Here is a 14,896-nt window from a genome sequence, read left to right as displayed (position 1 = left end):
TAGACTGCACAAAGGCTGTGCCTCCTGTTGAAAGTAGTCCTCAGAAAACGACATGAACGTGGTGGACATGGAGACAATGACAGAGAGGTCTGGGGTTTTGCCAGATACATTAGGAATAATGGCCCAGCACAAACCAAATACCTTCTGTTCTGTTTCAGGGGGATGTCAGAGGGGACCTCATTTATTAAAAAATTAAATGTACACAAGGTACAATTATGATTTAAAACCTGGAGGCTTCTGACTACTGATAAGTAAATATAGCTCTAATATGGAGGAAGTTAGATAAAGTTGAAGGCCTTGACTACAGCAATTATCACACCTGACTTTATAATGTAGACATTAAATGCAGACTTTCTCACTTAGCCACCAATAACACTTGTAGTACCCAATTCAGCATAAGGGTGGCAAGACTCACTTACTGTACTGTATCTATGGAGTAGCATCATTGTCACCCTAGAGCAAAAAAAATGTGTAAGGACTACAGAACACCTCCCCTTCTCTATAACATGGGGGAGGGGTATGTAATCCTTACACATTTCCTGAGACCATTGTTTGAGGCAAGACTCCAGGTTGGATAGGGTACAGCACTAGAGAACAAATATAAACCTCAATATGGGATTTTTAAGACAACGTAATAGAAAAAATTATATTTAGGTAAAAGCACTAGATTTCTAATAGAAACAAACAATTAATATTTGCAACTATTGAATAGATACACAGACATGCTTTCAATGGTATATACAACAGACCAAATGGTTTACATATACTTTAACTATGTCTTTCAAGAAAATTTGAGTTTCATGTTAAATTTTAAAGAATCAAGGTGTTATGTGTTTGTAACTAAATGTAGGGAAGTGAAGTTATCACTTACTGTCTTTTGCTTCATGCATTCTATGCATTTAATGTCCTAACAATCCTTTGGTACTTTTCCTCTTTTTAACATTTCTTTTTGCTTTGAAAATAGTGATTGTACTAAACGGAATTATTTATTACTCAATTATTCACTTAAAATAATTACATTCTTTTCTCCTTTAAACTGCAATCCCAAAAAACAAATGCAGCATTTTTATTGCAGTTGAAGTATGACAAAACTAGTAAGATAAAATGCCTAAGTTTTCTTAAGGCAGTATTAAACCCAAAATGCAAATATTTATTATATGCAGCTTACCAATTCTTAGATGGCTGCATTCGTTTTCTTTGTCAGGCTTTCTTTCTTCTATTTTCATCTGGTGATCTGACCAGTAAACTTGTTGTTTTTCAACAGAACAGGCTGTCTTGCAGTTACAGGGATGAAACAAACCATTTCACAATGACAGAATGCTTACAATGATCATATTTTTTTCATTTATGTAAAACCTTTACACCGAAAGGGAACAAAAATAGCTGTAACTGATTAAAAAGTATTCGTTTGAATTTGGTTTCAATGTGTATGAGTTTGGTTTCAATGTGTTTGTGTATTTAAATCTGCTAGTACATCTAATGCCCCCCCCCCCCGACTGACAATGCTGCTGTTTGCTGTGTGCCCTGTGCTTATTCATCCAGAATGGGGGCACTCCAATACAGGAGGTGTATTACTAGCTAGATCACCAATTGAAAACAAAGGGGAAAAAGCCTAGAAAATAATGGATGCAGCCACCTAATCTAAGGATTGGTAAGCTGCAATATATTACATTTTTGGTTATGGGTTTAATACAGCTTTAACATATAAATGTTGTGTATGAGCTCATTTCTAACCAGTATTGCAATAAATAAAAAATGATATATCTGATTTCATGCAGTCAAATTATCTTGACTAAACTATTCAGTATTCAGTAATAAATCCTCCCATTTGGTTCTGATCCAAAAGGTCATTAGGATAGGAATGCTATGCTGAGCTGTTACAGCCTGAAAGCCCCATGGGGTATTTACTGTGAGTTATAGGGCTATTTTTAAAAGAAAAAGGCACACAGTCAATGAAAAGCATACTTCTTTCAAGTCAGTTATGAATTGCATCATTGCTGATTTTTATGAGTCATCAGTATATTCCTGCTCGAAGCCATCTTGAACACTAACGGTTCAGATTTACAGGGATTGTTATGTACACTTCACACACTGATAGGCAGCATCAGTTACAATGGCTAACTATAGGCATACCCCACTTTTAAGTACACAATGGGGTTTATTTACTAAAGCTGGACAGTGCAAAATCAGGCTCACTTCTGCATATAAACCAATGAGCTTCTAACCCCAGCTTGTTCAATTAAGCTTTGGTAATAAAACCTGGAAGCTCATTGGTTTCTATGCAGAAGGGAGCCTGATTTTGCACTTTCCAGCTTTAGTAAATAAACCTCATTGTGTACTTAAAAGTGGGGTATGCCTGAACCTTACTGCTCAGGAAAGAGTACATATCACTAAATTCACAGAGTTCCTTTTATATCACTGATTTCAAAAGGATTAATGACACAGATTACGTTATGTAAGGTAAGATAAGGTATCTGTATTTTAAAACTTTGGGATTGTGAATAGTGGTGTTTTTTAAGCAGTTTTTAGGCTAGAAATCTGTGCAAAAAAAGTTTTGTTGTTAATAGCTTTTATTGCCAGTATAATATGCTTATCATGCCCCAAAATATGTATTTTTACACAAACTAAAGCAAATCTGTGAATCAAAAAAGTTAATTATAGGAAAGTATACTTATAAGGAAGTATGGCTTGATTTACACCTATGCATTTTAGTGCTTTTTGCATTTTGCAGATTTGCTCTACAGAACGTTTTCCATAGGAAACCATGTTAAATGGGCTGTAGTGCAAATCTGCAAAATGCAAAAAGCACTAAAAATACATAGGTGTGAATCAAGCCTTAAGGTGCTTCCAATGCTAGCTTACACCTATCAGCCATAACTTCATGACCACACACCATAAGCCTGTCATGGCACTGGATTTCTGAAGGTATGCTGTGGTATTTGGCACCAAACCATCAGTAGCAGATTCTTTAAGTCCTGTAAGTTGCAAGGTGGGGCCTCCATGGATCGCACTTGTTTTTCCAGCACATCCCAAAGATCCTCGATTACATTTAGATCTAGACAATTTGGAGGACAAGTTAACACCTCACTACTGTGTTCCTCAAACCATTCTAGAATGTATCAGACCAGGCCACCTTTTTTCATAGTTTTGTTGGCTAGTTCTTATGCTCATGTGCCCTTCGTAGGCTCTTTAAGCTGTGGACACGGGTCAGCATGGGCACCCTGACTATGTAGTCCCATATACAACAAATTGCAATGCACTTTCTGTTCTGACACCTTTCTTTCAGAACCAGCATTAATTTTTTCAGCAATTGTGAGCTACAGTAGCTCTTCTATTCGCTCAGACTACACGGCCCAGCGTTCGCTCCCCAACGTGCATCAATAAGCCCTGGTCACCCATGACTCTGTCATCGGTATGACGTTTTTCCTTCTTTGGAACTTTTGGTAGATCCTGACCAATGCAGACCAGGAACATCCCACAAGACCTGCAGTTATGTAGTTGCTCTGAATCGTCTACCCATTACTATTCAACCATCCTCAAAGTCATTCAAATCCTTGCTCTTTGCCCCATTTTTTCTACTTTCAACACTTCAACTTCAGGGACAAAATGTTTACTTGCTGCCTAATATATCCCACCTACTTTCAGGTGACACTGTCACAAGTTAATCAATGTTATTCACTTTACCTGTAATAAAGTTATGGCTAATTGGTGTTCATTTGAAGAAGTGCTGCAGAGTTGTCATTGTTATGAACAGTTTACTAGAAAACGCTCAGTTCTCTGAGCTTTACAGGTAATTATTTCCATGCCAACCGTTATTTCAAAGAAAGCCAGTGGAAGCCAAAAATGCCTAATAGGCGGCTGAAGTTAGAATTTTTAAAGCAGATAATGCATGCCTTAAAAATAAGTGGATTGAGCCTACAGTGGGCCACTGACCTAGACTTGATATGCATATGCTTGTTCTAGGTCAGTTTTAGGAGCCAGCAACAATGCAACTATATTATGATGTATGCAGTCTCTCCACACACACACACATATAGTAGTCATATATAAAGTAATCACCACAGGAACTATATATACATTCGAACCCAAGGGCACAGCCATAGACAAAGTTCTCTTCATGCCCCTCTGCAGCAGCCTTATATATAGTCCACCTCCATTATCATTGTTGGTGGTGAAGCATTTGATGGCTATAACTATGGCTTACATTAGTCAAACCCAACAGTAATCATTAATTGCAGAAATCCCCCTCACAATCCTCTTAGTCAGACAGGCAATTAGTGCACACTGCAGGGAAGCTGGACCTAGCTTTTTCTGTGCTTTGTGTCATGTGACAGAAAGCTGACCATAAGTCACATGACATAGCATGCAGGGAAAGCCGCCTGAAAAGCAGGTCTGAGAACAGAAATTTGTGTGCAAGACATCCCAGTTGACAGAGTAACAACACACTTTAACACATGTTGATATACATTTTTATGTACCTCAATTTCAATGGAAAAGTGTATCGAGGGGGGGGGGGGGGGGGGGTTGGGATTCATAGGTATAAATCCTGCTTCTGTTTCCCATTGCAGGATCTGACTAATCCCAGATTTAAGAATTACTACTAAAATTGAGAGTATGAGTCACATAAAACAAAGGCAATTGTGTTCCTTTGTCCCTTCACTTATTATTATTTTAATAAAATAAAACTTATTTAGTTGAACATGCTTTGAATGTTTCAAGGATTTTTTGCCACTTTTCCCCAACCACCCTATCTATATCTATAGCAGCCTAACAGGAGTGAGCTCTCAATAAGAAATTGCAAGACATCTCTTGTAGTAGTGCCCACCATGTTTTCTTTTTTTCTTTTCTTTTATCAATCAGTTTTTATTAACATTTTTTGCAAATAAGTACAAACAATGCCTTGTTTTGAAAACACAGCAAACCATACCAGATAGTTGGGAGGAAAAGAATATAAAGTCAGTACAAAGTTATGCGGAATTAAAAGATACAGTATAAAGGGGTATATTGCAGTGTAATAGAAAAGACCAGAGAAATTCCGAAATGTGTGACATCAATAATCCAAGGTATTCAAGCTTTTACAAACATTGAGGATTTGTCCCATCTAATGGCTAATAATTGTTCATATACAAAGTTGGTTTTAACCAGCTTGATCATTTCTGAAGAACCAAGAGTTAACTGTTGTTTCTAATTTCTAGTAATCATTATTCTAGCACCTAACAGTACTGTATGTGAGTAAGGACAGTGTGAAGATACGGGGGGGGGGGGGGATTTGCCTATCCCAAGATTTAATATTGCCAGTGCCGGAGAAAGTGGTATTAGAAATCCAGTAATTCCTGCTGTAAGTTGAAAATTTTTTGTCAAGAAACTATTGAGATGTTTACAATGCCATAATATATGCATCAGTGCACCTGTGGAACTACACTCTGGGCTGCCATTTTTCTTAATGTCCACCAAGAGGTGTTGTGTGACTTTATCACTTTGCTTTCTCATAAGCTCTTAACAAGAAGGGAAGTTCACATCTTACAGAAGTCATTTGCCTTTTTCTGAAAGTACTCAACTCAAGAGAAAAACATTTTCTTAGTATTTCTTGGTATTGGGTAGAGGTCCCTTTGGGTTGGATTATTTGTCAGGTTTATATTGCTAGTTGTGTCACCATTGAGAAGCTACACTCTTACTAAATGAGGGAAAAATCAGATATTCTCATGGTTCTCACAAGGAAAACATTTGGCTGCAGTTACATTTTATTGCGTATATTAAAGAGGTGCTAACAATTATGAAAGTTTTTCTTCTTCTTGTTGAGTTTTTGTTGAATGTATGGAGCTACCAAATAAAAAGTTTTAAAATGGTGCAATGAGATGGAGGAGAAAACATACATGAAAAAAGTTCTATTTTTTCTTTTACAAATATTACCCTATTAATTTTTTTTGTATGCACTCTTCAATATGTAGCTTATTTTTACTGCACCTACAGTTTGTAAAATATACTGTTGCCACTAAACATCCTAACATTCCAAAAAAGCAAAAACCACCATGCACATCACAGTAAGCTACAGTTTGAACACAACCACTTAGGGCCTATATTACTAAAGTGAGAATGCTCAAGCAAAGTTCTTTTTTTATACCTCTGCACATGTTTGGATGTGTTAGCTTCACTGCACTTTAGTAAATCAGGTCCTTAGGTTTAAATACTATGATATTGAAGCTCTGGGTCCTGAATCTAATTCCCTCCAGGGAAACTGCACAAAATATGCATCTTCCCCTTTGCATGGGTTTCCTCCAGTTTCCTCCTAAACTGAACCCAGTGGGGTTGATTTGCTAAAGGCAAATCCACTTTGCACTACAAGTGCACTTGAAAGTGCAGTCTCTGTAGATCGCTGTAGATCTGAGGGGATGCTCTGAAATGAGGGGAAGCTCTGCTGATTTTATCATCCAATCATGTGCAAGTCAAAATGCTGTTTTTTATTTTCCTTGCATGTCCCCCTCAGATCTACAGCAACTGCACTTCCAAGTGCACTTGCAGCGCACTTGTAGTGCAAAGTGGATTTGACTTTACTAAATAACCCCCACTGTTTCTCTCACCCAGCTAGGCCTAGAGTGACACAAAGCTGGGAATGGCACTCTTGCCATAATGCGTAATATTAGCATACTTGTACATTATGGCAGACTTGTTTTTCAGCTGCCATCCTTCAGCACTGACAACCCCATGCTCTTCAATGCCAATCACTGATGCTGTCATGTTCTTGGCCACTTCTTCACCCATTAGGGGGTCATTAATAATGTAATCTTATGCTTGGAGTTACATTGTCCTAGCACTTACAGCAGGCCATGGACAATGCAAAAACCTCCCGAAACATTAAAATCGTTCGTATTTCGCATCATTAATAACGGCAGCTGCGACGCGCGATTTTCTTGCCCCAATCAAAAGTGCCTGATCCAACAAGGTGTTTTTTTATTAGGGAAAAAAAATTGAAAGCACAAAGCATGAGCTATTTTTGTCTTTCGCTCCATGGAACTTTCAGATTTCGACTTGTCTATAGCCTGCCTAACTTCTACATTGACCAAGAGTGTACACTGTACACACATGCACCACAGGTAATGTACACAATAAAAAAAATCCTAGGAGAAATTAGTCTTTTGGCAGAAAAGGTAAAAAGTCTCTTCAACCTCAAGCCTCTATCTCCTTGCTATTTTTTAAAACTTTACTTCAACTTTAGGGTATACCTCTCAGTGCCAAATGGTTTGTTCTAGAACAAACATGCAATGCCCAGAGCAGGACATGCCCATACCTTTACATGCAGTCCTCAGCAGGTTACTCCGCATCTTGGGGTGCTAAAAGTAAGAATCTTTCACTGATAGCACCAAGCAATGGTCATTCCCTTCCTGCACTTCTCTATTGGTGAGTAGGGCCTTCTAATACAGTATTAGTCCAAAAAAAATAAAACCTGCTTGTTAAAGTATCCTGAGCAGGACCCTCTGACCTCTTGGATTGAATTGTAACTGTACCATCTCCCTCCACTTTATAATGTTCTGTATAAATCCTGTATATAATAATAATAATAATAATCCCAGGATTCATGGGGTGCTGAAGGTACTCTGCAATGGTCTTCGCAAACACTACTTGATGCCTGCATTGTCGTTCTAAAACCTACAGGCACACTGTGACTCCAATGTCTAGGATTCAGTGGAAAAATATATGTACATTAAAGTGGTTCCAAAGTCTAAGACCCCATACACACTATTAGATTTCCTGCAGATTTTTGTCTTTAGATTTACCAAAACCATATAATATGAGGTCAAATCTTAAGAGTTTCAATGTCTATGCAATCAGGCAGGCCCTTGCGCTATATGGTTTTGGTAAATCTGAAGACAAAAATCTGCAGAAAATCTAATAGTGTGTATGGGGTCTAAGGCAGGCTATAGTCAAGTCGAAATCCGAAGTTCTGTCGAGCAAAAAACAAAAATAGCTTATACGATTGTGCCATCAATTGTTTTGGTTTTTCTAATAAAAATCCATCATGTTGAACCAGGCACTTTCGATTGGTTTTTGCATCGTCTATGGCCTGCTTTAAAGCGGACTGTACCCATAACAACTTGATAAAAAATAATGTTCCACATTAATAATTATGCTACCAAAATAAGTGTGTGCTATAAATTGCCTCCAGCAATGCTCCTGTTTCTTCTTACCGGAGGCTACCATTTTGCTGAAGCTTAGAGCCCCAGCAGTAAATCATAAAGTAAATCATAAAGTGGAACTAAACTCATTTGTTTCAAAAACAATTACTTTCCTGGAATGCCGGGATTACTAACTGTCACATTTGCTTAAGTCCTCCTGTCAAACCATCAAATGGCTGGTGTCATAACTGATTACAGTGTGCAGCACCATGGCAGTTGCAGATCAAACAGAAGCAGCTTATTTGGCTTCCACAATGTGTTCTCCCCTCCCCCTCCCTAACCATTACCTGACTTCTGTATCAATCCAGAGCTGTGCCCGGCTGCAGGTCTTCTCCCCCTCCCTTCCTGGTCTCACAGGTTTTGCTGAAAACAGCAAGAGCCATTGGCTACTGCTGCTGTCAGTCAAATCCAGTGAGCACAGAGAGAGGGGTGGGGATGAGCCACAATGTGTGTCTATGGACACAAGCAGCTCAGTTTGTAATCAAGCCCGCACGTCTGCCCCCACAGAAAGTGGCCTGCTATAAGGTGAAGACACAGAAGAGGAGGAGCCAAGGTGGGGTACCCCAAAAGAGGAGGTTTGGGGTAGCTCTGTGCAATACCAAAGGACAGAGCGGGTAAGTATAAATCTTATTATTTTAATTTTTAAAAAAAATAAACTTTACAATCACTTTAGTTTTTAATGTTGCAAGGGAAAAATGTCATGCATCGATATTGTGGTTAAACTTTTCTTCTTAGATTAATATAATTTGATAATATAATTGTGCTATCTTTAGCACGTGTTGGGTGACAATGCAGCTTTATGAATCAGGCCCTATATGCCTTGCCTGTCTGTCAGATGACAGAACAATAAAAATGGCTGCAAGTGCTTCAATGAATTAAAAAAAAAATGACTAAATATATACTGACACAAAGCATGCTGGATTTTACATCTATTTAGAAATGGGTTACAGAAGTGCATCATAGCAGTCTATGAAACATGACGATTCTATGCAAATAAAGCCTGAATATTTATTGTCAATGCAAGTAAACAAAGAAAAATGGATCTTCAAGTAGTAGCTCACCTTCATATGCATGGCCATGCAGTTCCCTAATTGTGAGGAAGGATACACTGCTATGCATTTTCCCCTGATGCATTTTCCACTGCAGTCAAAGGAAGCACATCAAAACACGTGTGCACTTGTGTAAATGTGTGTTGTCATGTGTATTCAATGTGCATTGCAATGCACTTTCTATTGAAAGTCAACATGCATCATAATGCATTGGTGTGCATCATGATGTATAGACAGACGTTGTGACGTATGTTGACGCATATCTTAACACATGCATTCAAATACATTTCCATTGAATATAATGGAAAATGCAAAAAGCAAAAAAATGCAAAGGTGCATATCCATCCTAAAGCATTGTACTACTAGCCTCAGACACACATACACCTTTGTGTGTGTGTGTTTGCAGCACAGCCCTTGTACCAGTAAATGCACAATAACACCATCACAATTACAATTTGGCAGCTGTCACTTCTGCTAGGGGCTCTTTAGATTAGCATGCTAATGGGGGAAGGGTAGCGTTGAAGGTTTGTCTCAAAACTAGGCTGCCTACATAAAACAGCATAACAAATACCAACTCATTTGTATGGCTTTAGCATAATTAATGCCTCTTTCAGCAAAAAAAAAAAAAAATGTTCATTATCACTGCTGAGCCATGATATTAAGGATAAACCTGACAACAAGCATGTTGGAGATGTCTCAAATTGTGTTAACCTAAAACTAGATATGATAATCTATATGGCACTGCTATTGACCTCTGCGGCCTTATGCATTATGCATTTCATTAGTAACATAATTGAATACATAAGAAAAGCATAAAGCACACATAAAGCAGTATTGTTGCTCACACCATCCTTTTTGTGCATACTATACTTACAACAAAAATGGATGACGTTGTGATAAACTGTACAACAACATTGGTTCACAATTGTCCTTACACACATAATGCAATCAACAGAAAAGCTTTTTTTTTTTTTTTTTTTTTTTTTTTTTTTTTTTTTTACTTTAATACATTAAAGTATTAATGTAGGAGCCATCCCAGTGAAAGTCCTGACAAGGTTAATTTTGAGAAAGCCTGAAAATGAAAGCACAACAAAAGGCACAAAAGCACTCCACTGACTTCAAAAAAAAAAAAAAAAAAAGAATTTATGAAGGTCAGCACCTTTCAGTGGATTTGCGTGTGGCTGTGGAAGCCCTGGCCATAAAACGAGTGGCTATATACAGTGTGATGCACTCTTGGCACAGAGCTGAGGAGAAACAACCTGTCACAATGCTGCAGCCACCACAGTCTCCTAATTAACCCAGACTGTGCTGGAGAGAGGCCTGCAGTATAGCGCACCACCACTACCATTACTAATACAAATCTGCTACAGTGACAGCTTAGCTGCATTTCTCAGCAGTATAAGGATTCATCTGGGGGCTTGGATGGCTCCGGCCTTGTTTATCACATCTAAGGAGTATTCAAGACTAAAAGCGTCATTTGTTTTTGCTTTTAAAGGAAAGGCTCTATCGTTCAAACACTACAAAAAAAAAAAAGCTGCTTTTGATTCTGAAGCAATGCTGCAAATAAACACAGAAAAAGGCTGAGGCTGTCACATTTTATAGAAATTATAATATAGATGAACAGAAAAAAATGATATATATATATATATATATATATATATATATATATGTACACTAATGGTAGCAGCAATCTGGCTTTGGCTGAAGCCTACAATGATGTTATTTCAGCAATAACTGACATTTATGTTATCAATATCCAAAAAAAAAAATATTTACTTGAGTGCTGCAATCTACTATCTATCTATCTATCTATCTATCTATCTATCTATCTATCTATCTATCTATCTATCTATCTATCTATCTATCTATCTAATTATATATCAATATATATATATATATCAATATATATATATATATATATATATATATATATATATATTACACACATGCATATATATATATATATATATATATATATATATATATATATAGATATATATATTTATATATATATCTATTTTATATATATATATATATATATATATATATATATCTATATATATATATATATATATATATATCAATCAAATCTGTATGTATGTACGCAATGTATAGGCATTGCCATATCTGTCACTATTACCATATATGCTGATAGACCAGGCCCTGATCACGTTTCACGGCCAGGATTTTGCTCTGGATATGAATGAAGAGAAATGACATTGTAGGATCAAGCGCGATTGTGAGGCCATTTTTCCTTCAGCCTTTTGAATAGAGGAAGGGAAAAAAAAATGCTGTAGAGTAAAGTGCATGCAAGACACAGCAGTTATAGGCAAGCGTCCAGGCTGTATATCAGCAGCAGTTCAGCACTAATGTTTACAGCCACCAGCTGTTTCAGCACTTAGTGTATCTCCCTATTCTGTACATACAAGTGGAAGGGGAATAGGGGGGAGCATATAGGCGAATGAGTGCATTATGCACTCTATACAGTGCGTTGGGGTGATTCATTGACAGTGTCAATCATACTGCCATATGATGTCTGTGATGCTCTGTACATGACATCAATAAGGCAGCACATCCTCAGCACCCACCACCCCACCCAACATCCACCGGCTGCTCAATTGGAAAAGCTAACATATCTGGGTAACGATACTTATTCTCATAAAAGTGACAGATATTTTCAGTTGAGACCAATGAAATTTGAAAACGACAGTCACATGGCTAAAATAAAGATGCTTATTCTTGTGTTAAAGCTTTGTGAATGGAGCCTACCATCTTTCATCCATGACAGCAGCAACATGGACAGGGTCTACTCACCATTCCGTGCCTGCAATATCAGAGTCTAGACCCAGAGGTGCGCCTCCAAACGCTCTGCTTCTATGTGGCTTTCCTAGCCAACATTCCAGACACCAAGTGCAGAAGGGGGGATGGGACAAGAAACTGGTGACAGCCAGGTGACTTCAAGGTTCCCCCAAATGGGAATGAGGTTATAGACTGAAATGAATGACGGCACACTGGGATGGGTCTAAAGAAAATGTGCCGCATTCAAAGGCAAAAGAAAAAGAGGAAAGAAAAAACAAAAATGGGAAGGGATGGTGATGGACAGGCATGCACAGGCTTGCTGAATCACCTTCTTTCACTGCCTGGAAAGCATTGTGCAGCGTGATGCTGGCTGTACCATTGTGGAAGCTACGAGAGGAGACAGGCAGAGGGGTTTGGGGAAGAGAGTCGCTATGGCAACTGAAAGGAGCACACATGACGTCAAATACATGGAGGTCTCAGGGGGTGAGATGGGTGGGTGAGTGAGAGGAAGAAAAAAAACAGGGGGAGGGAACAACAGAGTCTAATCTGCAGCCACAGCTATCTGCTCAGTGAATCAGGGAAGAGGACTAAATAAATGACAAACAAGCAGGAAGGAATGGTGCAGGCAGTAGCAGCAGGCTCTAGAGCATCATATGGAATATCATGCATCATGATCTTCATGTGCCCATTCAGAGCCAGCTATGACGTCATAAATAGCCTTATACCACTGAATTAGTGATATGGACAAACGTGCTTATGTATTCACAATGTGTGTGTGTGTGTGTGTGTGTGTGCTCGGTAGATGTTGTAAAATTTCCATTGCCCATATAGGGCGTATTTATAAAGCAGTAAATGTGACATTCACCAAATATTTACTGATGGAGAATCAGCCACTATTGAATACAAGAATGACCAGAAAGATGCACCTGCAGTGATTATATGATGAATGTCACAATCGCTCCTTTATATATGCCACATAGGAACAAAACCTACACAATACAAAAAGAGTAAAAGAGTACTAGAATTTGTTGCATACAATTATAATGAATTTTCCATCTATTTGTTGGTGTCAGACTATTATTCTGTGCACCAAATCATCAAATAAAGCCAAAAAAATGCATAGGCGATTAAGATGGCGATTAACCAGTTCAATACCGGGCATTTTCACCCCCTTCCTTCCCAGACCAATTTTTAGTTTTCAGCGCTGTCGCACTTTAAATGACAATTGTGCGGTCGTGCGATGTTGTACCTAAACAAAATTGACGTCCTTTTTTCCCCCACAAATAGAGCTTTCTTTTGGTGGTATTTGATCACCTCTGCAGTTTTTATTTTTTGCGCTATAAACAAAAGAAGAGCGACAATTTTGAAAAAAACACAATATTTTTTACTTTTTGCTATAATAAATATCCCAATATTTTTTTAAAAAAACAAATTTTTTCCTCAGTTAAGGCCGATACGTATTCTTCTACATTTTTTTGGTTAAAAAAATCGCAATAAGCGTATATTGATTGGTTTGCGCAAAAGTTATAGTGTCTATAAAATACGGGATAGATTTATGGCATTTTTAAAAAAAAATTTTTTTTTTTTTTACTAGTAATAGCGGCGATCGCAATTTTTTTTCGTGACTGCGACTTTATGGCGGACACATCGGACACTTTTGACACATTTTTGGGACCATTCACATTTATACAGCGATCAATGCTATAAAATTGCATTGATTACTGTGTAAATGGGACAGGCAGTGAAGGGGTTAACCACTAGGGGGCGGGGAGGGGTTAAATGTGTTTCCTAGGGAATGCTTCTAACTGTAGGGGGAGGGGACGCACAAGGGGAGGAGACCGATCAGTGTTCCTCCGTTCTGGGAACACAGATCGCTCTCCTCTGAACTGACAGGACGTGGATCTCTGTGTTTACACACAGAGATCCACGGTCCGGCCCGGTTAACGGGCAATCGCGGGTGCCCGGCGGACATCTCGGCCGCCGGGCACACGCACCGGGTCCCGAGCAACGCGGCGGGCGCGCGCCCCCTAGGCGGCCGGGAACCCGAGGCCGTCATATGACGTCCACCCAGGATGGGAGATCCCATCTGTGGACGTCATTTGTCTATGGCCGGGTAGGGAAGCGGTTAAGGTGGTCGTCTCGAGTGCAACCCATTAAGACAGGGTGGTGGAGTGGAATGAAAAATGGCAACCTTACGTTTAGGGGTCAGCCAATATTGTGCTAAATCATTTGTGAAACGTATGCATAATGAGCCTGATGCATCCCGTTTCAAAGGGACACAGGGTTATTTACGAAAGGCAAATCCACTTTGCACTACAAGTGCGAACTACAATTGCAAAGTGCACTTGAAATTGCACTGAAAGTGCACTTGGAAGTGCAGTCGCTGTAGGTCTGAGGGGGACATGCAAGGAAAATAAAAAACAGCATTTTAGCTTGCACATGATTGGATGATAAAATCAGGAGAGCCTCCCCTCATTTCAGATCTACCCCTCAGACTGCACTTCCAAGTGCAATTTCAAGTGCACTTTGCACTTGTAGTTTTCACTTGTAGTGCAAAGTGGATTTGCCTTTCTTAAATAACCCCCACAGTTTAATGCACTAATTCAATTACATGGGAATGCTTTATAAATTCCAACTGATCCAATATTTGCATACACATTTTTTTGCATCAAAATGTATAAAACAGTCAGTATCACATGCTAATTTACTATTAATACAAAAGGTTATTAGTATAAGGTGTTATTTTAGTAGATACTCATACCCCAATCTGGGGTGATCCAATGACTGCACTACAATTTTGAAAAACACTTGCGGGAAAGACAGCAAAAAAGGTAGTCACATAAAGGTTCACAGAGCTTTTAATTACATAAGTATGCT

The 14,896-nt window shown here is 38.5% G+C and overlaps 1 protein-coding gene across 10 annotated transcripts in view; it reads right to left on the bottom strand.

Moving 5' to 3' along the window:
- MAPK10 (mitogen-activated protein kinase 10) overlaps window positions 1-12,463 on the bottom strand; it is a 335,312-nt gene extending 322,849 nt beyond the window's left edge. For 6 of the 10 annotated variants that reach the window (XM_073600138.1, XM_073600144.1, XM_073600132.1 and 3 more), the window contains exon 1: window positions 12,035-12,458. Coding sequence is in view for 5 of the 10 variants with exons in the window: in XM_073600163.1 (XP_073456264.1) it covers window positions 12,035-12,037 (3 nt within the window). In the remaining 5 variants the exon portion in view is untranslated. Of the gene's footprint in view, window positions 1-12,034 lie in introns of all 10 variants that reach the window. The other 4 variants (XM_073600104.1, XM_073600086.1, XM_073600094.1 and 1 more) reach the window with 3 other exon arrangements.
- Window positions 12,464-14,896: the final 2,433 nt, after the last annotated feature.

Source organism: Aquarana catesbeiana, linkage group LG01, assembly GCF_042186555.1.
Source record: "Aquarana catesbeiana isolate 2022-GZ linkage group LG01, ASM4218655v1, whole genome shotgun sequence".
Classification (NCBI taxonomy): domain Eukaryota; kingdom Metazoa; phylum Chordata; class Amphibia; order Anura; family Ranidae; genus Aquarana; species Aquarana catesbeiana.
Note: the sequence above shows the minus strand (reverse complement) of the source record. Positions and strands in the feature narration are given on the sequence as shown.